This window comes from Osmerus eperlanus, chromosome 19 (assembly GCF_963692335.1).
Source record: "Osmerus eperlanus chromosome 19, fOsmEpe2.1, whole genome shotgun sequence".
Classification (NCBI taxonomy): Eukaryota; Metazoa; Chordata; class Actinopteri; order Osmeriformes; family Osmeridae; genus Osmerus; species Osmerus eperlanus.
The window spans coordinates 14,431,652-14,453,513 of NC_085036.1; the positions used below are offsets into that span (position 1 = coordinate 14,431,652).

The 21,862-nt window shown below is 43.5% G+C and overlaps 1 protein-coding gene across 4 annotated transcripts in view; it reads right to left on the reverse strand.

The window, feature by feature from the left end:
- Positions 1 to 21,862, reverse strand: part of npas2 (neuronal PAS domain protein 2) — a 28,399-nt gene that overhangs the window by 4,461 nt on the left and 2,076 nt on the right. The window contains exons 1-18 of one of the 4 annotated variants that reach the window (XM_062486321.1): positions 14,708 to 15,033; positions 12,003 to 12,188; positions 11,676 to 11,732; positions 9,789 to 9,943; positions 9,198 to 9,289; positions 8,690 to 8,779; positions 7,557 to 7,677; positions 4,832 to 4,945; positions 4,045 to 4,172; positions 3,772 to 3,854; positions 3,000 to 3,106; positions 2,471 to 2,618; positions 2,261 to 2,342; positions 1,899 to 2,025; positions 1,649 to 1,755; positions 1,432 to 1,521; positions 464 to 721; positions 59 to 310 (exon numbers count right to left, since the gene is read on the reverse strand). In XM_062486321.1, coding sequence (XP_062342305.1) covers positions 59 to 310; positions 464 to 721; positions 1,432 to 1,521; positions 1,649 to 1,755; positions 1,899 to 2,025; positions 2,261 to 2,342; positions 2,471 to 2,618; positions 3,000 to 3,106; positions 3,772 to 3,854; positions 4,045 to 4,172; positions 4,832 to 4,945; positions 7,557 to 7,677; positions 8,690 to 8,779; positions 9,198 to 9,289; positions 9,789 to 9,943; positions 11,676 to 11,732; positions 12,003 to 12,076 — 2,085 coding nt within the window. In that variant the 5' untranslated portion in view covers positions 12,077 to 12,188; positions 14,708 to 15,033. Of the gene's footprint in view, positions 1 to 58; positions 311 to 463; positions 725 to 1,431; positions 1,522 to 1,648; positions 1,756 to 1,898; positions 2,026 to 2,260; positions 2,343 to 2,470; positions 2,619 to 2,999; positions 3,107 to 3,771; positions 3,855 to 4,044; positions 4,173 to 4,831; positions 4,946 to 7,556; positions 7,678 to 8,689; positions 8,780 to 9,197; positions 9,290 to 9,788; positions 9,944 to 11,675; positions 11,733 to 12,002; positions 12,189 to 14,707; positions 15,034 to 21,862 lie in introns of those variants that run through there. The other 3 variants (XM_062486322.1, XM_062486320.1, XM_062486323.1) reach the window with 3 other exon arrangements.

Below are 21,862 nucleotides of genomic sequence, written 5' to 3' on the forward strand. Positions count from 1 at the left end.
GGGAGGAGAAGGAGAGAGGGGGAGGAGAAGGAGAGGGGGAAAGGAGGAGGAGAGGTACCTGAGGGGATGGAGAGCTGTGCTCTCTCAGCAGGGATTGCGGTGAGGAACTGTGGCCTCCACAGATGGGCTTTTTGGAGTGACCTGAGGCCTGTCGGATGACCCCAGACTGGCTCTGGTTCTGGTTCTGGTTCTGTGTCTGACTCTGACTCTGACTCTGGGTCTGGCTCTGCTGGGTCGGCCTGCCTGGGCCCTGCTGCTGGGGCTGTTGGACCTGCCCAAAGTCAGTGTGGATCGGCTGCTGTAACAACATCTACACACAATCACACAGAGAGACACAGTGAGTGGAGAGAGCAGACCAACACATCTACGTTATCAACATGCAGTGCCGCGTCTCTCCCGGGGGGGCCCAGGGGGGGGTGGGGGGGGGGAGGGGGGGGGCAGGGGGGGGGGCCCGGGGGGTTACCTGCAGGTTGGCCAGCTGCAGCTTCTCCTTGATGTCGTGAAGCTCCTGTTGCTGAGTCTTGATGTCGGCCTGCAGCACGCGAGTCCTCTCCTCCAGCTGCTCCTTCAGCTGGTGCATCACCCCTAGCTGGGGCTCCTTCAGCTGGTGCATCACCCCTAGCTGGGGCTCCTTCAGTTGGTGCATCACCCCTAGCTGGGGCTCCTTCAGTTGGTGCATCACCCCTAGCTGGGGCGGCTGCAGAGGGCAGAGGGGCTGCTGCTGCTGCAAGTGGAACCCAGTTGACCTAGTTAACTCACTCCTCTGAATAAATACCACCCACGCCATCAAAAAGTTAGCTTTCCAGTGGCGTAGCTGGTTAAAGTGGTGTTTATGTCGCGTTGGCAAGTCAGAGGTCTCGAGTTTGAACGTGGGCAAGATCAGGGAAGAAAGTGACTCTGACGAGCAACGTGACAACACCTGGTACAGGCAGTGAGCAACAGACAGCTGCTTCACAGAACCAGGTCTGCTTCACATTGTCTACTGAGCTGGGGAGGACACCATAGGACTATACTTCAGTTATTATTCAACAACTGAGAGAGGCACTTAAGCTGTGCACACATATGCACTTAAACACAAGGTTTGATGGACCACAGCTGGCATCGTGATTGTAGCCAGATCAGCACTCATGCAAAAAACTGCTTGCACAACAGATTTTATTAGTAATGATTCTATGAAAATGTCTGTTTTCCACGAAGAAATATTTAATGCTCCCTTTCGTTTTTGCATCACAGTCCAATTAGAACCAGTTATATTACGACGTATTTACATCAACAAAAGGGTGGATCTAATTTCAGATGGGAGCAGAGGGCTCTCGTAAACAACAACTAAACCTGGAAGGAAACGACACAGATCACAAGAGGAACTGGGAGACTGAACCCCACGCCTGCGAGGGCAGAGGGGGACAAGCAGCCAGGGCAGGACGGGGACACACCCACCATTGCGGAGTGTTGACTGCAGGCAGGAGACAGAGGAAGGGTCAGCTGGGGAACATCAAAAGAGTTTTGTCTCTGAACCAACGTCTACAGGGAGAGGAACAACAAAAGACACATCGGGGAGTTTAGGGGGGGGGGGGACGTCCCAGTCAAGCTCAGGGTGCTCCGTGCGTTTTGGGATTTCTGGAGACGGATGGTTAAAGTGTGTACTGACCTTCGAACTGCTGGGTTGGAGTCTTCTGGTGGAGGTATTCTCTGTGCCGACAGACGCAGGCTGCCTGGATGGTGTGCAGCCCTCTGGGTACCTGACCGACGAGTTGGCTGAACACAAGAAGGAGAATAATATTTACAATCTTTACATTCTACGAGTTCATGGTTGAGTTATATCGGTGCTGTGGGTGCAGGAGGGCTGGGTGTGGTGTGGGTGTGGAGGAGGGCGATGAGGGGGTGTTGCTGGGACTCACAGGCAGAGTCTGATAGGGCAGTGTGGGAGGACTTCCTGGAGCTGTGGGAGGAGACTGAGCGTGCTTCACTGGTCCTGTCCCTCTGAGGCTCCAGGGTTGGGCAGACGTCCAGATACACCTCCTGACCCTGGGATGACACCACACTGCCTCAGTACACTGCCTCGGTACTGCTTCAGTACACTGCCTCAGTACACTGCCTCAGTACAGACATGATACTGCCTCAGTACAGACATAATAATACTGCCTCCAAAATATATATATTATTTTTTATATAATTATACATTTTTTGTATTGCCTCCTTTTCCGTCAGTTACATTTTCCCCGTGCCTCCCCATCCTCCTAGGGTCCTCTCCTCCTCCTACCTTAATAGAGGTAGCGATCTCCGGAGGCGATGTCTCCTCCAGCCCAAACTCCCTCCTCCTCTCCGCTCGCACCTCAGCGTAACTACAGGGTCACCGGGCAACAAAATACATGTTTTAAATAACACGAGTGGATGGTGCTCCTCAGGAGCACCGGGGCTTCTGACCCTCAGGGGCATTAAGGAGCACCAGGGCTGGAGTGAGCAGGCTTACCTCACAACCGTATGCGTGCACACTATGAACTCAGGCTTGGAATTCCACTGGTGGTAGGTGATGTAGTAGTGTGTCTGCAGCCAGATCCACTGCTGGCCCTTGGTCAGGAAACGGTAGTAGCAGGATTTGCCCTTTCCAAACTGCATCACTAACAGGACAGAGGGAGGGAGGGGAAGGTTCAAGAACTATGAAAAACATAACGCTGGCCTAGTTTCTAAACGTGGTACGAGATGTTTTCAGTGACCAAAAACAAGAAGTGAGGGCCAGCCTCATAGCTGGAGACGTTTTAAGCACCCTGGTGGAAATAGAAATGTAACTACAGTGGGATGACCTATTTTTCTGAAATGGCTGCCTGGATCCTGTGGTACGGAGGGGGAGAGAGAGAGGGGGGGGGAGGTAGAAAGGGGAGAGAGGGGGAGAGACAAAGAGCAAGTGAGGGCAAGAGAGAGAAGGTGAGGGAGGGACAGAAAGAGAGAGGGAGAGGGGACAGAGGATGGGTCAGGGGAGTGGAAAGTAGGGAGTAACTTACATTGCTTATGACACTGAGCTATGAGCTCCAAGTCATCCACATGATAGTAATCATAGCCAGAAGTTCCAAGCACCTCAAAGGGCAAGTAGCCTATGATTGGTGACGCTCTGTAAAAACAAAATCAGTAGTTACAATAAACACACTGCTGAAACAAACATAGATCACGGTCAATAGTTGACACACATTTTACAAGATGTAATAAACTCTATTGTTCCAGCTGACAGCTGAATGAAGTGTCATACCATTTCCATTCAGACAAAAAAAAAAAGGTAACTAAAACATTCGCCTAACAACTTTGGGTACGGCTCCGCAATTAAAACAAGTTATTCATCCCTTCTAAATTTCTAAACACAGCCATGAAAGGGCTGCTTGTGGTATAATTACAACTATGATTATGACATGCATTTGGCTCGATGCATTTCATCCAGCAATGGTTGTATTAAATCCACTTAGCCTGGGTCCCCATAAGCCGTATTCAGAACGGCATGCAGGTCACATTATGGAGAGAGCCATGCTTGAGACCCACCACAGGGCAGTTTGGCGAGGAGTTGTTAGAGTCCAATTATAGCTCTGCGAGGTCAGGACACACTGTTTCTTTCACTGCTCTGAGCTCTTCGCCAATTTATCTATATTTTAGTGTATTCACAGTTACACGATTGCATTTTGTCTTCTATGGTTTGACATTCCACTCAGGAGAAGCTGTGCTCGATCTAACAGCTGATAGAACAACAGGTCTGTTTTAACTTGTCATCTTATTTTTCAGTTCCTGTACCTGTGATCTAAAAATAAGAACTTCCACTCCAGACTGTGCCTGGAGGTGAACTCATCACAAGGATCCTCCACGTTACATAAGTCCTGTTTCAAACAAAACAAAAAAGCAAAGCGATAAGTGTCCAGAGAAAAGTGTTCGTGCAGAAACACAAATAAAATATATATTTAAACGTAAAATAAAATGGCTATTTCAATAAAAAAATTACATTTACATGTAAAATATTTAAGAAATTAAAATGTTTACATGCACAAAAGTCAGTAAAGATTGCCATACCTTTAAAAACTGTGGAGTGACTAATCGTACAGTGGCAACAAGGCAGGCCTGCTCCTCCAGAGATGACTGCAGGGTTCGTGGTAACGCCGGTAACGCAAGCTCAAACCCATTACAAGAGGATGTAGGCACTGAGGAAGACACAACAATCACTCTCAATACCCTCCTGCACATCCCCTCACAACCCAGTCAATGCTCCCACAATAGGGCCATGAACACGGCATTAAAAAGGGACCAGGTGTCGTACTAACACTGTTGAGTCTCAGTTCCTTCCTCTAGGGTTAGAAGATGTGGAAACAGGAGTTGTGTAACTTAATTTTGTTCTGTTTTAACTCAGGGATGGGGTCGACAGTAGTATCACAGAACCTGAAATAACACTTCCAGCTGAACTCTCTGACCAGACTGTGACATTATGGTCTTATTCAAATGACTGTAAGTCCCTGGCGCTGAAAACTGGAAATATCTGACCGACTGAGGAGAAGGGAGGCATTTCCTCATACGTGTCCAAGCAATTAACCTGACATTTAAATAGCGATTCACAAATCGGATAAGCAGTTATGGAAATGAACAACTTGTTTGGGTGTATCTCTCTTATGTATGTTTTCGTAACAGATAATGCGAGTTTTTCAGAAAATGTATTATCAACAACAATCCTATCAGCTTGGTATCGCGCAGTCGTTGATTTGATTGTGAACAAAAACAAATAGAAAATGACTTCACCAGTAAAATCTATTGGTCAACATTAACACAATAAGTAAGACACCGTACATGACAACAACACAACACTTACCATTGTTGTGAAACTTGAAATCTCCGACAAACTTCACATACTCATATGTAGACGGTTCTTTTGGGTCGATGTTTCCTCTGGCTAGATGACAGCAGAACTCCACATGGCTCTCACCTAGCAACAGACCAGATGGGTGTAAGCTGGCACGTACTCAAGCCAGAGCCTTTCCCATCCCAACACACATTTGTTAAAAAGAACTCCTGCCAGATGAAATACACCTAAGAAAACGTTGCACGGCTAGTATTACACACGTTCTGAAGCACAGCATGCTGAAGTCGTCTGGCTGAATCACATAACCACACTTTCAGACACGTCTGACATCGTTTGTGAATGTCTTTTGGATGAGAATCTGACAGCAACACTAAATCTAAAGGAAAAAGAACGATGGCGGTAATTATACCGCCGTTACAAGTCCTCCCTTCACCACAGACAACCTCTGCAGACACAGTGTGGCCTGCATTCTACGGTTGGAAAACAGCGCGACTGGCAGGGGAACCAACAGAGTGTCGGGGTGATCCCAGGATGGATCCGCAGTGCTAGTTCTGCAGATGAGGCTCTACTTGGCACTAGCCTGCGACCAGAGGGAGGACCAGGGGGGGACCAGGGGGGGACCAGAGGGAGGACCAGGGGGGGATCAGGGGGGGACCAGGGGGGGATTCTTGAGCCTTCAAGAAAAGGCTCAAGACGCACTTGTTCCGGGAGTACAACGGTACTTAGGAATGGTTCGCTTGACCCGATGTTAGTTTCCTCAAGGATCACAATGACTCTTGCTTAGAGACTTGTTGCACTTGTGGTTAGTGGTAACTGACTTAAATTTTTGTACTCGCTGTGATATATTGTTTTTATTATTGTTGCTTGCTTTTTCCACAGGTACACTTGCACTTATAGCAGTTCATGTTGTTTAATTGTAACTTGTTTAACTACATGCTCTTATGGTTCTTCCCTTTGGCACTTATTTTGGTTGTTCACAATGTGTGCTTCATGTTTTGGCTACTCGCAATGTTTTGTGGCTATCTCGTTGTTATGATCAGTGACCTATGCACTTTGTAAAGCTCTCTCTTGGAAGTCGCTTTGGATAAAAGCGTCTGCTAAATGAATAAATGTAAATGTAAATCATGTCACCGAGCCAGCCACACACTCTCACAAACTGCACACTGACGTTGGGATAGCTGTGCTCCACATAGGGGTCTGAAATCACCATGGCTTGCTGGAAATGTGTGAGAACTGAGGCCTGTTTCAGGGTATGGAACGTTTACCTTTTTTTATTATCATGTAACCTTTGCTGAAGAGAACGAAAGGATCTGCAGTTAGTGTTCTTACTGAAATGAGTGATGAGTCATTTTTTATGAAACAAACGTGTGTCTGTGTGTCTTCAATAGGATGAAAGTAGCAAGGCAGGAGTCTGGGTAGCCCACTGCCATTTAGAAAGATGAGACACAGTGATATTGTAACAGATAATAGAGTTGTTTCATTTAAGGGAAATTGAAAAAAAAGTATGTTCTCTAGCAAGCAAGGATTTTCCAAAAGGTTAACTGGAAGTAAAGGTCCTCAGATGTACTCCTGGTCTCCTCTGTCTGTGATACATCACTTGAAGATCCATCACACAGCAGTGCATGTTATCAGGTATAACTACCCATCACACAGCAGTGCATGTTATCAGGTATAACTACCCATCACACAGCAGTGCATGTTATCAGGTATAACTACCCATCAAACATTGAAGCAGGGGGTGCATTAGCAGAACGACAGGAGAAAATTGCCTCCCTGAGTTTGGTTAGAGCCTTTTCACATAAAAGAAAGGAGATGAAAGCTATATGGAGGACATGTCTTTGTGAGTGATGACGCTGGTGATTTTACCCAGGCCCATCTCTCTGGCAGCAGTTTGCGTTGTATTAGGAGATCTATACATAGACGGATACATTGCAACCGCACTCACACTTTCCTTCTCAGAACACGATTGTATGATGGGATTAAGGTCAGTGTCTCGAGTCCTAGATACTGCACAGTGCTGCTCTGGATTACCCAAGCAACCATAACAGTGCTTAAAACTCTGAACCATACTAGCAGGGTAGCTGCTATTATTAGCTGTGAAGGTCTAATCATAGGACCACACCATCCAGAAATCCAATAAAGTACCATGCCAAACTCGGCAGCCTGCTCTATATTTAAGGTCAGCTCTGGACGAGAGGAGAACAGACTGTGGAAGGTTAAGTGTCAACTCTCAGAATAACATCAGCGATACACCAGGGTGTCCTGACACATAAAGAGGAGATGACTTCAGACCAGGCCAGAGGACTAAGTTCAACCAGAGCCTTTTCAGTATTTACCCTGCACACTTGTGTTCATGCTCAATGCTGGAATCAAATGCTGGCTTGCATGTCAGAATACAGGATGCAACTGGGTCATTGGTCTGTTTAATGTATAATTCACAAAAGAAGACAAACGTCAAACTTCAAAAGAAACAGGAAAGGTCACCTTAGACTTGCTCGGAGCCGTGTTATCAAGTACAACAGAAACGCATCGTCACCATCGCAGTACGCACAATATAATTCATTATTCTTCACAAAGTAAAGAGCTAAATATTTGGATTTTGCGGTTGAGTGTCCTCAACCTCAGTACCTTGTAACCTATTGATACATTAAACAGCCTTGAGTCGATAAGAATGGCGACCACACCATAAACGTACACCCTGTCCCAGCGAAGACGCAGACAAACGGAGACTTACTGTCTAGGAAGTCGGCAGCAAGGGGGTCCGTCATCAGCATGTGAGACGATAGCAGCTTATAAACCTCCCCGTGCTCGCGCTCGGGAAGGAAGTTCAAGATATTTTGGTCCACCATATCTGACTGATACAAAACAAGAAAATGGAAACAGTCAGTCATTAATTCATCACAAGTTTTACAAAACAGCTGTTGAACCTAAGAGATACTGTCATACTTTGCTCATGTTTCCTAGCAACGGTAGCCTACTTATTATATTTCAACAGTGTAGCCTTCATTATGAGGAAATAATGATAATCACAGGACACTAAACATAATTCATTATATCAACTAATGTTACATAACCTTGGCAAATTCAATTAGAGAGGGTACAATTTCGGGGGAACCCCACAATTTTAGGGTGTGCTCCTTTTGTACGCCCTTCGACTGGTTATCTTCTGCGATTCCCACACAACAGAAGTGTAGTAGTTAGCTCTACAATATACCGTGGCTAGGTCTTAATCTAGGAGCAAAACGGAGCACAGCTGCCAGCTGTAGGTATATGCAGGTAGCAACGCTAGTGCTAAATAACTATTTAGCTGGTCGGCTCCATGACGGCGGGTAAGTAGGGCTCGTGCTCACCAAAAGAACGAAGGGGAACCCACTTGTGTAGCAGATTAAGACATGTTCGTAGGTACCTAGCGAAAGTAGCCTCAACTTTCCTATACTTTTAGCTACGGTACTAATGCTGAAGGCTCGCTGATATCGCTGTCGTTCACATGTATCTATGGGTCGTTGCTAACATGTGCTGACATTGTGACGTTAGGCTAGCACTAAAATTGTTAGCAAACTAGCTAGCATTCAAGGCACTTTTTGCCACAAAAACGTTGTATTCTCCTAAAACCGTGAAACAGAACGTAAATCCGAATACAAGCAATGCAATCGTGACCAAGACGAACATTTTGACACCGACGTTGTCTATGTAGTACAAATATTTACGGAGCCTTAGAGGTGGGAAAATAAATAATAATAATAATAAATATATATAAGAGAGAACAATAGGTTGTGTTACCAAAGGCAAGCACACCTAATAACATGTCTATTTTTACAAAGAAAAAAAACTCTAAATCCCAGGTGCCAGATCAGCTCCGTCACTTACCGGTAAATGTCCGATGAGCGAGGACACGCTGTCAGACACGTAGATTATGTTGCCGTCTGTCGTCAGGGCGATGAGGAACCCATCGAGAGCCTACAACCAAACACGCTTGTTGTCACACTCATCGATAATTAATTGGTTTCAGCTCAAAAGTTCCGTAGCTTGACTTAGTCTGAGAACTGAGAAACTGTCTTACATAATTCCATATTGGTCATATGTATATATGAGCTGTTAAAGCGTTTGCCTGTGGAACAAGAAATCCCAGGTTCAAATCCTCCCACCGTACTAATCCAGGGTCAACGAGGTGCCAGGGTTTTTACATTTACATTTAGTCATTTAGCAGACAGCGACTTACAGTAAGTACAGGGACATACCCCCGAGGCAAGTAGAGTGAAGTGCCTTGCCCAAGGACACAACGTCATTGGCACGGCCGGGAATCGAACTGGCAAGCTTCGGATTTAATAGCCCGATTCCCTAACCGCTCAGCCATCTGACCCCCCAGGGTTTTTACCTCGAGCATCAACTGGGTGAACTCCTCATTACTGAGGAAGGAAGGCTTCCAGTCCTGCCTGATCTCACACATCTCTGTCTGGGCCGTGATTTCTGGAAGAGAGGACAGGAAGAGGATCAGCTTAGGCCACGCCTCCAGGTAGCTGCCAAAGGTGGGCGAGCAACACCTCAGACCAGCCTCTCTCACTGCAGCCACGGGTGGAGCGGAGGAGGAAGAGAGTTAATGGAACATGAAAGATCAGGAATGTTTCAGTGTGACTGCCATCTGGTAAACACTGACAGCTGTGCCCTTGATTCTGACAGAATACTGCTGACGCTCCAGTGGTAAACTACTCCTCTGGTTTATCTCTCTGTCCAGCCAGTGCAGCTATCAGCTCCCCCCCTCTCAGGTTCTGCCCCTGCATCCCATGCTTTCTTGGGGCTTTTACCAGGACAGTGAGCACTTTCTCTCTCTCCACAATCCTTACACTCTACGCTCAGACACACACCATGCACACAGAAACACACATACACACTGTACATGCACAAGTGGTCAGTTGAGGGGTTTTCTCTGTAATAATCCACAACCGTCCAAGTCACAATAACCTCTTACCTTTTTGTTTCTGCAGGAAATCGATGGTTCTCTGCAGGATGGTGGACTTGTCCATCTTGCGAGGGTGACCCTGGCCCTGGAGCATGGTACATAGCTCCTTGATGAGCACATTGAATTGGTCTCTTCTCTTCTTCTCTGATTTGTTACGCGAAGCCCTTAAAATAGAGGAGCCAACAAAGAATACAGGTCACATGACTGTGGTCTCAAAGCCCGGCCAATCATCTCTTCTCAACCCACGACTACCAACCAGCGTGACCATGGACAGACCGCTAACAGCTAGCCTGTCAACCAACGCAGCCGACAGTCTCAATGAGAGATGGGGATGAATGTTTATTAGGTCAACAAGGCCAGACATTTACATTTATTCATTTAGCAGATATCCAAAGCGACTTCCGAGAGAGAGCTTTACAAAGTGCATAGGTCACTGATCATAACAACGAGATAGCCCCAAACGTTGTAGGTAGCCAATACATTAAGCATACATTGTGAAAAACCAAATAAGTGCCAAAGGGAAGAACCATAAGAGCATGTAGTTAAACAAGATACAATTAAACAACATGAACCTCAAAGAGTGCAAGAGTGTACCTGTAGAAAAGCAAGCAACAGTAAAATATTTCACAGCGAGTACAAGAATTTTAAATCAGTTACAACTAACCAGCAAGAGCAAAACATCTCTCAATAAGAGTCATTGTGATCCTGGAGGAAACTAACATCAGGTCCAGCAAATCATTCCTAAGTACCCCGGAACAAGAGCACCTTAAGCCTTTAGACACTTTAACCCTTGTGTTATCTTCGGGTCATTCTGACCCATCAGTCATTGTGACCCACTGTCGTATTGCGACAAATTTACCGCATACAAAAACAAAGTGAAGCATTTTCTTTTAACCGTTGGGCTGTCTCAGACCCCCCACATTGCGCAGGTTAAAAGAAAATTAATTATTATCATGTGAAAATTAATTATTATCATGTGACCCGAAGGCAGCACAAGGGTTAAGGGGGTAAAACATGATAGGTTGATGTGGCATCGTTGTAGAAACAATCCCATCGTTATCTGGATGGTTTAACTCCTCCCACACTAAGACATCCTGCATGTTGCTTAACCCTTGTGTTATCTTCGAATTGCACACGTTAAAATACATCTTATTACCTTTTTTTCCTGTTAATTCAGTTCAGCAGTGCTAGATCATTTACCCCACACAAGCCTGTGTGGAATATCCATAGCCTGTGTGGGGTATGTAAATGTGCACTCTACTTTCCTGTGAGAACATGAGGTCATTTGTGATTCAAAAGTCTACTTTCGGTGACTTATGTACATCATTACTGGCAAGTCCAAAGTGTCTTGACCTAGATGAACAGGCTCTTCACGCGTTCCCGAGACATTTCTGTAAGCTGTCTGGCAAAGAATAGCTTTACTAAACACTTGTCATTGTGCTAGATGTGGCCACAGGTGAAAAGTGATTTCTGGACACTGACAACTTGGGGAAAGCTTGACATTGTCATGGCGACAGTGTCATGGCGACAGTGTCATGGCGACAGTGTCATGGCGACAGTGTCATGGCCGACAGTGTCATGGCCGACAGTGTAAAAGCTGTTATGTCCAATAAGAGTGCCATACCATATACTCTTAAACTCATGCTGAACAAGGGGAACACTGTCTCTATACCCTCCCTCCCTCCTCCCAATCATAAGCTACTTTCCCTTTGAGGTGCTTGGAACTTCTGGCTATGATTACTATCATGTTGACGACTTGGAGCTCATAGCTCAGTGTCATAAGCAATGTAAGTTACTCCCTACTTTCCACTCCCCTGACCCATCCTCTGTCCCCTCTCCCCATCTCTCTCTCCACCCCTCCCTCCCTCATACACACACACACACACACTGAAATACCTCTTTGCCCTGTCTTTCTCATCTTCATCCATCAGCTCGTCCACACAGCTGCTCGTGCTGCAGGTCAGAAGAAGAGAGACAGGTTGGAATGTTGCTCTACTGGCTTCTACCAGCATCACCACCACACTAACACACTAACATCGACACACACTAACACACCACACTACACACACTAACATCGACACACACTAACACACCACACTACACACACTAACATTGACACAGTGTTTCCTTACAGGTACAGTGGTACTACAGTGGTTCACAGAACACAATTAGACAGTTATAATAAAAATAAAAAACAGATCATTCACTAGAGTGGACACTCACTCCCATTCTCTCCGGCTGGACGGACAGAGGCCTCCAAAGTCTAACAGGTTGTCCATTCTCACTCCCTCTCCCATCCAGGCCCTCGCTGGCGTCTGGCGTAGCCCATCCGCGTCGGCTGCACTGAAACACCTCTGAATAAACGACTGATCCCCTGCTCTCTGGAGTCGCACAGGAAAACACTCAGATCTGTGAAAAAGAGTTTAAAAAAAAAGAAAAGAAAAGAGAAGAAAGAGTAAGATATTTAAGGTATAGCATCGATTCCTGTAGGCAATCTGTAACTCATACACAGTACACCGGGCGTGAGATTATAATGATCTGACAGATGTTAGAAGAAGTGTGGTTGGTTCTGCTGCTGTGTGTGCATGTGTGTGTGTGTGTGTGTGTGTGTTTGTGTGTGTGTGTGTGTGTGTGTGAACAGTTCCACTAACCTATCATACTCATGATTCACACCAACATATTTTATATAATGATGACAGATCTACCGTCCCTGTTGTCGGGCAGACAGGAATTCAAAGAACGCATGTATTTTTCTACAGAGTATATCCTATCATAAATATGAATACAGAAACATCATTAGCAATGATGAGCGTATGGCAGTCTGACTAAACAGCATGTTACTAGCTTGTAATTTTGTAGTCTGGCATATCACTCGTTTTGACAGTAAGGAAAGTGTGTTTAACATCTTCAGTTAGCACCTGGTTCCAGCATAAGTAGGTGATCTGACCTAGAAAACTGTCAGAGGCTGACACCTTGTCTGATAATCAGTAATAACAAAGACAGTGAGAGAGCCACCTCATTCAGCTCCTTCCCACAGGACCCAAACACAAAGGCAGCCTCTGAACGCGGGGCATCAACTCTGGGGAGGGGAACAGCCTTCACCAACAGCAAATCATCCTCCTTAGGTGTCTTAGCTAACAAAAACCCCAACGGGGTCTTGCAGCAGACGAGATGATGTGAATCCATCTCCTGCACTCAAGAGGGGAATATGGATGTATTCCACATCCACATCGCACAATTGTGTTTCCAATAGTACTTAACACAAACTCTAAATCAAAACAAATTGAATCTACGGCAAAGTTACTGCCTGCCAGGTCTTTCTCGTAGAACGTAGATGATGTCATTCTACCCAGATATTGAGACAACCATCCCCTTTTTCTTGCACCACGTACACACTTAAATCTTCAGGATCCAGTGAAATTAAATACTCATGCTTCAAAGGATTGGACATGTTTTGAAGAGCGTAATGTTCTCGTTGCTGGGACAGTAGGTGGCTATTTATTGTTCCTAGTTTTTCTGTGTGTCCGAGAACATCGAATCTGCCATCATGAATCACATGACTAACATACAGTAACACACACGTGGCCTTTGATGGAACATGCTGAGATATGACATTTCACAGTCTTCTTCCTCTAAATGAAACTCATATGTGCTGCTGGGATGGACAGTACGGAGCTGTACACTGGGACAAAAAAGATGGATATTCAGCAAAACCTCTTTCTGCCAAACCTCTTTCTCTGTTTGACCCTGGATACAGAACGAGGATACAATTACTGAAATCACACACAGGTGGCTCTGCACAATCATTTGAGTTCAACGTGAACTACTCTCTTTGGTACTCTGTTTTGGTTGCAGGTAAATATATATATTTTTTTTTTTTTAAATTATGATCATAACTACAAAATTTTCTACATCAAAATTCAATCATAAACCCAGCTACTGTTCCTCCAAGGGGGTTCTAAGGCCCTGAAGCACAAGACATGGGTGAATGAGGGCTATATTAATGCGGATCGCGGATGATTAAACAAACCAGCTCTATCACGAGGGCGTGTGATGGCAGGAATAACCCATATTAGTACCTCACATTTGGAGTGTAAGATGGGTAATGAAACCTGTCTTATTGCAATGGAAACGGAACAGCTTGTGCAGTGAGTCGGTGGTCCTCAGTGTCAAGCTGCAATGAATAGGAAGTGACCTCTAACCCCAGCTACACCTTCAACGGTTCCTTGGGGCGTCACATTGTGGAGGGATATTTACACACTCAACAACCTTCCCGAACCATGATTCAGTGAGATGTCAAATCTTTTCTCCTGTAGGCTACATCAAGAGGTAACTCGTCAATTTGCCTTTCACAGAGAATTCCATATCCAACCATACTAGAAACAAACCAATCGTATGCTAGATCGTTGATAAAACATCAAATGTGTAGTCAAGTCAGATAAACTGGATGTACTCGCAATTTGATTCACAACCATGCCAGGACCAAAAACCTCGGCATTCAGGGTGCACCGTTTGTGACAGTCAGATAATTGATTACATTATTCAATATTGAACACACAACAGTATTGGAACTAGATTCAAATCTCCAGTTTATTTGGTTATAATGCTCAATTAATGTCAAGTGAAAACCTTGTAGGCTAATGATCAACATTACGAGAAATATTTTACACTACGGTTGCTTCGCTTACAGTGAGCTTACGTGTGGCCTTTAAGGCAATTATTAACCTATATCCGGAATATGCAAATAGAAACATGAGCGCTTCTCTATTTTGGTTGCGAAAACCGAACGCTTTTAAAAGGAAAATGTCATATTCATGTTTTGACACCTAATTGCGACAATTCTTAGTAGGAAATGTCAACACGCATGCAATTGAAATAGCTATAACATCACGTTTAAATGTAAAAAATAGACAGAGTACATTACATACCTTGAAGACTGGACTTTCTTTGACTTACAGATACATACTTTACTTTGAAAGGTTGCCTGCTCGTTTTACAACATTGCCGATGTCATTCGCTCAGAGCCAAGTAGGTTATCCAGCTCACCTCAAATAATTACGAAGAGATAACCTAGCTGTGCGAACGTCTATTATAAATAAAAATTCGAAATAGCCCGAAATACTTGTGATAAAAGACTATCACTAAACAATTCCATGAGTTGTGCTTGTTGGCTTTTTCCTCAGTCCTTCTCTCACACTCAACATACTCCGTTGGCAGTCTCTTGTAAACAGCACTGAGTCGCTGAGAACAGGGGAAAGTAGGTCAGTCGGTAGCTCAATACTTGGCAAACGACATCATTAGCAACCGGCTGTGCAACACCACTGAAGTATACTCAGTCAGAAAAAAATAACGCTAAGACGATACTATAGGCGTACGGCACAATTTAATTCATATTGAGGTATCTAAACTCCGGTTTATAGCAGATGGTTCACCCAAAGCAAGGTGCGTTGATCTGTCGCAGTTTGTTTGATCGCTATAAAATATTGTAGTAGGGAAACACAAACACTGTAGGCGTATCATTAAAAACATCCTTAACCAAATGCGTTTTTTACCTAGGTGTTTTACCACCCCAGATTGACAACATTCAAGGTGTCAGGCAATTAGCAATCCCCTTTCATTATTTATTGACCCTGCTTCCATTGTTGACCCTGATGATAACTTGAGTTAAGACTGACCCATCTCTTTAGCAGGGGATGTAGCCTATAGAGTGCAGTGCATATGCAGTAGATGAGAGGTTGTGTATGAGAACATTCTCAAGTAACCTTGCTCAAGTCACTCGGGGCTACAGTTAAGTCTCCAAACAGCTAAAGTCGGACTTACGAGTCAGGGGATAGTTTGTACAGACTTACGTTAGAATCCTGTCACACAGGCTAGACAGACTCAGATTTAGCTGTGTCACAAGTTTGCTATGGGCCACATGTCCAGCAGGGGACCCCACCTAGTTACAAGGAACCTACAGGAATCGTTGTTTGGGGTAAACGGGCATTTTGACTGGGGCCCCGAAACCCCAATAGCTCTGGCGCTAAGGAGGCTGTCCGCGCCAATGACTGAAGGCCAAGAATATGTGCTCAGCTGAACACAGTGAATCATAAACCTGTATGAAAACGCACGTGCTCTTATCTGACTATTCTTCTTAGTTTTTTAGTTACCGATCTCAACCTCATGTTTATGCTTTTGTACATATTTTCACTGAGCAGCACACTTTAGTTCTTTGAGAACACTAACGCAAAGAACCTTGTCATCCACATTATATTATACAGTATTTCATTGACACATGCTTCAACATGTACTTGATTAGTTGAAATTAATTAAAAAGACCAAAGGCAAATGTCTGTGAAAATCTATTTTCACAGTAAGTGTATGTGTCTTTAACTTACAAGTTGCATTTGTCACCCCAGTCCAATGTCAGCTAGTCCACAACACAGCTTTCAACTGTTATGAGGAAAAGATTTCAGTGCGGTGGATATCCAAGGCACAAGTGTCCTTACTGGCAGTAATAAAATATTATTACTGTGTTTACATGAGAAATCTAGTCTAAATTGCTGACACATACTTTGTGCACGTTTCAACTTTAAACCTTGTGAGTTAATAACTCACAAGGTTAATAAGCTCTGGATAAGAGCGTTTGCTAAATGACTAAAAATGACTAAATGTAAATATCCCATTTATGAACAGAAACTTCCTCTAATGGGATTTAGAAGTTGACTTCAATTTCAGGAAACAGAATCGATTATTTACTTACAGGCCTTGTGCTTGCTCGCACAACAACATTAGAAGTACATCCAAATTCATAATTTCAACCGATGAAACATTATATAAAATGTTTGTTATTTCACTTTACTGCTCCTTTATGAATGTGTTTAGTACTTGTGGTTAAGAGTAAATAAAACTTCAAAAACAGTTCAGTTGAGGACTACAAGACCAATGGGTCTGTTCTCAGCATTGCAGTCACGAAGCACCTGAATGCATGAAGATATTGGGATGATTTGGAAAAACTCTTTCTGGAAGCACTCAGATAATCTAAGTGTTGAATATGGTTATATGCTTGTTCCCCTAGTCATGCAGGTTGTATGTTAAGTGTCACCCTTCTCTAAGGCATGTGAGTTGTTAATAAGCAATGTTTTGTTCATAATTATGTTACCTAAGTGCTCCTACAATATGCATGATGGAAGCTTTTAATTAAATCTGACCTTAAATCAAAACCAATCTCACTGGTGTGCACAGAAAACTAAACATGGAGATCTGTACTAAATACAGTGTCACTGATGGAAAATACTGCTTTAGCTAGAAAGCTGATCAAACATGGGAATATTAAAACGGTAATCACAAACTGAACTATTCTACGAGAAGGATGCTGCATCATGCAAACAGAATTGTACTCATTCCAGGAGGTCTGAGCCATATATATGATTCATAAAGATCTCCCACATTTCACTGTATTATTCACTATCTGCCTACGTACAGATTAGTTCCTTTCTGTTATGTAGGTCAGGCAATTGGATAATGGGATGAGAGTGAGAGTTTATAAATGGTCTACTTGACATAACAAATGGATGGACTGTGGCTTGTTTCATGCCCCCCTCCCGACAAGGACATCTTGTTTCTAGAATAAAGAGAAATTAGAAGCCAAAATAAATAAATAGAAACCGTTGATACTAAGGACATGCCTCAAGCTGGCATCTGTGATGCTGATGTCTGTGATGTCATCACCGTCCGCCTCTGAAGCAACTGACTGTCATTAATCAGACTGTGGGTGATGCTGTTCGCTCTGTGTTCCCATGGAAACGTTATGTGGTAGAGATTCATATGGTCTTCTGTTTTCCATCACCCAAGACAGCTCTACTTCTCACCTCATCCAACAGTGAGTGGAAAGTAAACAGTGTCAAATCTGGAATAATTCACAAGGTAATCTTGCTGAGGAATGTTTGGAGCCGTGACAAGAATTTGCTTTTGTGTACTTTTCAGATTACAGTTCGGATTCTAAACTGCTAAATCTGTGTATTAAAAAGGTACATCCAAACAAAGATTAAAATGTCCAGAAGTATGATCTTTTTTTCAGAATGACTCTCTTTTTGGACACAAATATCAAAATTAGCCATCATTGGCAATTGCAACATACAGCAGGCCAGACTTCATTTCAGACTTATTCACCTGACCAACCCATCAACTAAAACTATAAGATCTGCAGATGGAGATATCCATAAAGAAAAAAACCTTTCAGATGTAACAGTTTTAATCAACATCCAATCTTCCAACCATCACCAGTCTGTTTCAACATGTGAACATACCTCCGCTGATGGTATAAAGATAGCATGTGTAAAAAGCATTCCAAAATCACAGCAACAACAGAGGCACAAGCATCAGCTTCTGAGAAGTGACACCTTGCGCACAGGAGACATCATGTGAGTTGGGTTGCAGCTGACAAGTCCATATCAAATGATCATTATTTGACTGCAGGCTCTCTCTGAATTCATTTCATGCCATGACAGGGAGTAGGCTGGCATTGTCATGCACTCACAAACATTCCAGGTACTAATATCTGATGCTGTTGAGTTGGTGTCACATGCAGACAGAATCGCTTAAACAAAAAGATTATATAAGAAATGACATTCATGTCAAATCAGTGGACCTTTCTGTATGCAAGCAACATGCAAACTGAATCAGGAAGTTTTTCATCTTTTGCCACTAAGGATCCGATACCTTAAGTGTAAAAAAGTGATTTTATTAGTCTGCAGAAAATTTATTTTATTCATTAGTATTACTGATTCATGATTTGTTCAGATTTATACAGATGTGATTAATACACAGTTCCTATAAATTTATCAATCAGAGAGCTTTAACACAAACTCCCATTAAATTACTTTGCCAATTACTGTGGTAATACCCACCAGGTAAATCATCTAATCATAGAGGCTGTGTTATAAATGCACCTGCTATGAAGCAAGTGTCTGACTTTGATAAATGATAAATTACACATGGGTCCAAAACTACTGTACCAGAGGCATGAATAGTGTAAATAATGTATTTCAACATGTAATAGACTTTGAATACCCTGACTGATGGAGTTTGCTATATGAAGGCATTGACAAAATAATGTGGAGGTGACTGGTAACTTCTTGAATAATTTAGTTAAATGAAAGTCCTAAGTACATACTATAGTAAGATAATAATTGACAAATCATGAAATAGCACCTCGACTTGGACCATTACTTTAACAAGGAGGATATTTCATGGTTATGTTTTTCTTTGTGAATCTACATTTTAAGAGTATAATAATAGACTACAGAAGTGAGAAAAAAAAAATCAAAAATCAAAAGCACAGATGACTTCATGAATCATCAAAGACTGCTGAAAGTGTGTGCACCAGAGCAAAAGACACAATCCTTGCTTGCTACATTATGACAGTTACCTAAAGCAGTGTGTGAACAGCTATGTGGGTCAGGATTCTAGGGCAGGAGTGGAAAGGCCCATTCAGCGCTCTCTGTGCACAGGATCAGAGAAGACTCCATCTTTAATTGAATTCTTGGCTAAGGAACGTTCACGATTCTGTTACGTTACCATGAAGGAACATATTGGGCTGAAAAAACATGATCATAAAATAAGTATTTAAGCACTGAAGCGTCAGTCCACTCTGCCCTCAAGTGAAGCACACCGGTCTGGAAAATATGATCCTATGTCTCATTCGCCCTCAATTACAACCTCATTTTGCTCTCATTGTTCAAGATTAAAACCATCTCCTGCCCTCCGTGTAGTCTGGGAAAAGCCACGAAAGTGTTTACTGCTTGAAACTCAGATCCATGTGTCTCCCTCTTGACATGTGTACACAGAGGCGGGTCTGAGCGTGTGTGCTGGAGATACTGTTCAAATGGAAAAACTCATACAAACATGTAGAAGACGCTCAAGGGACCCCAGCAACTCAGCATGACTAACTACAGCCGTGTTTAGCTAGTGGTAACGCATGGGCATGAACTACTTTAGTGTGTTGGGTTCACGTGTAAACTAAATATTATTAAATAATTTTGTTCACAATGACTGTCGATGACAATGTCCCTTTCTACTACTCAATCTATTTCTTTGGCAGACGTACGTTCTGACTTCGGAGGCAGCTTCAGAAAGCCGTTTCTTCCAAGCTGTTTCACAACAGAAATCCAGTGACTGCTTCACTAACACACAGACGACACCCTGAGTCCAACATCTAGGTCATTCACACACGAGGGCAGGGCCAGCCCAGATAGTCTTCCTTCATAGGAAACAACTAGAGTGACCACACCCAATCCTTGACTGTGAGCTTTTGCCTTGGGAGGTGCCGATAACGCGTCAACCGCCTGTATGAACTGGCAGCCAAATGAAAGCCAGGTTCATAAAGACAGAGAGCGGGAATAGCACATGCATTGAGGGAAACCCTGTCTGGCGTTTTTCCACCTCTCTGCTAACAGTACTCATTTGTGTGGGAGGGATGATCTACCTAGTGAATAAAAAGCCATGAACGAAACCACTCTTCAGGTCTCTCAGGTTAAATACTTGTCTCTCAGCGAGGTGGAAAAACTAGAGTACACAGTGGTAATGTGTTTCAAGAATGGCACACAGACATCACTACTCACTGTACCGGAAACATCATGGTATTTGACATTTTTGCATATTATTGACTCTGAAGTTACGTGCCAATTCACGTAACATGAAGCCCATTAAACACAGGAAGAAACATAAAAGGAAAAAGCAATTAAGTGTCTTAATCATGCCCTAGTAGGTCTGCGCCCGTAGCTACTGAATACAAAGAGTGTTTGCTGTGGAGCAGGAGATGAGCGACATCAGCAGAGGCCAATGACGTCTGTACCAGCAGTTATATAACCGGAGCTGAACATTTGGTCTGTCACAGTTAGAAGGTTAAAGCGGGTGACATGAATACCAGACATACTCTAAAGAGTCATGTGCAACATGGCTCCAATAGGCAGAGGAAGTCCTTGCCAAGCACAAGGAATGTAGTTCCAGATACTGTAGAGTGACTTTTTTTATGACAATAAACTACTAGCTAAACTACAAGCTGTGTGACGTATGAGCCAATCATGTTCTGAAATTCTGGTTCTGGCTTTTGGTTAGATTTCTCCAGTGTATCATGTATTAGATCAGATGCTCTGTTGTCTCCTAGGTAACAGCACCATTTCAGGTCTGTAGGTCATAAAGGTCAGGAACCGTGACATAATCCATCCTTTGAGCTTAACATGCAAATTTCCACACCAACAATGCAAAACTGATTGACATTCCACTCAAGATTGACTGGTGGTGAAATCAGTGTTGCATAAGGGAATTCGAATCAATAAATGGGGAAATGGACCTAGTTTTTAATGTTTAATTCATGCACCGCAATCTAACCCTAACCCACGGTAGGTTAGACCTCACATCATGAGATTAGCTTCCTCTTGACAACCTGTCTCCAAAACACAAAAGCTGTGAACACATCTTGAAAATAAACTCCTAATAATCAGTGCCACAGAGAGGATTTTTGTGAATGATGTTGGCGCTGGCCATGCCCAAGGCCGGAAACTAGCCATGCTGCATGATGTAAGTGAGAGGCAAGCTAAGCACAGCTGATACACATGTGACGTTGCACATCTGAACAGAGGGATGGAGCTGAATGGAGGAATCTCTTTTATGTAAATATTATATGTATAAATATAGCTTTTGTGCACCTCCAGAGTAATTTCATTACTACATTATTTTCAAGTGGTCTCAGTAATACATTGCTTTTAAATAAATCTATTATGTAGTATAAACCAAAAGGAGGGTTCAAGCAGGCCATGGCTGGTTTAAGAGATCACTTAATGAGAACATTGTCAACACTTTACATTTGACAACATTTGAATTTCGATAGAAAAAGGGAAAGAGAGCACCTTGAAAGCAGGCATGAGAGAGAGAGAGAGAGAGAGAGAGAGAGAGAGAGAGAGAGAGAGAGAGAGAGAGAGAGAGAGAGAGAGAGAGAGAGAGAGAGAGAGAGACAGACAGACAGACAGACACAGAGAGAGAGAGACAGGCAGAGAGAAAGAGAGAGAGATCCTAGGAAGAGAGAGGCAGAAGACTTCTTTGTA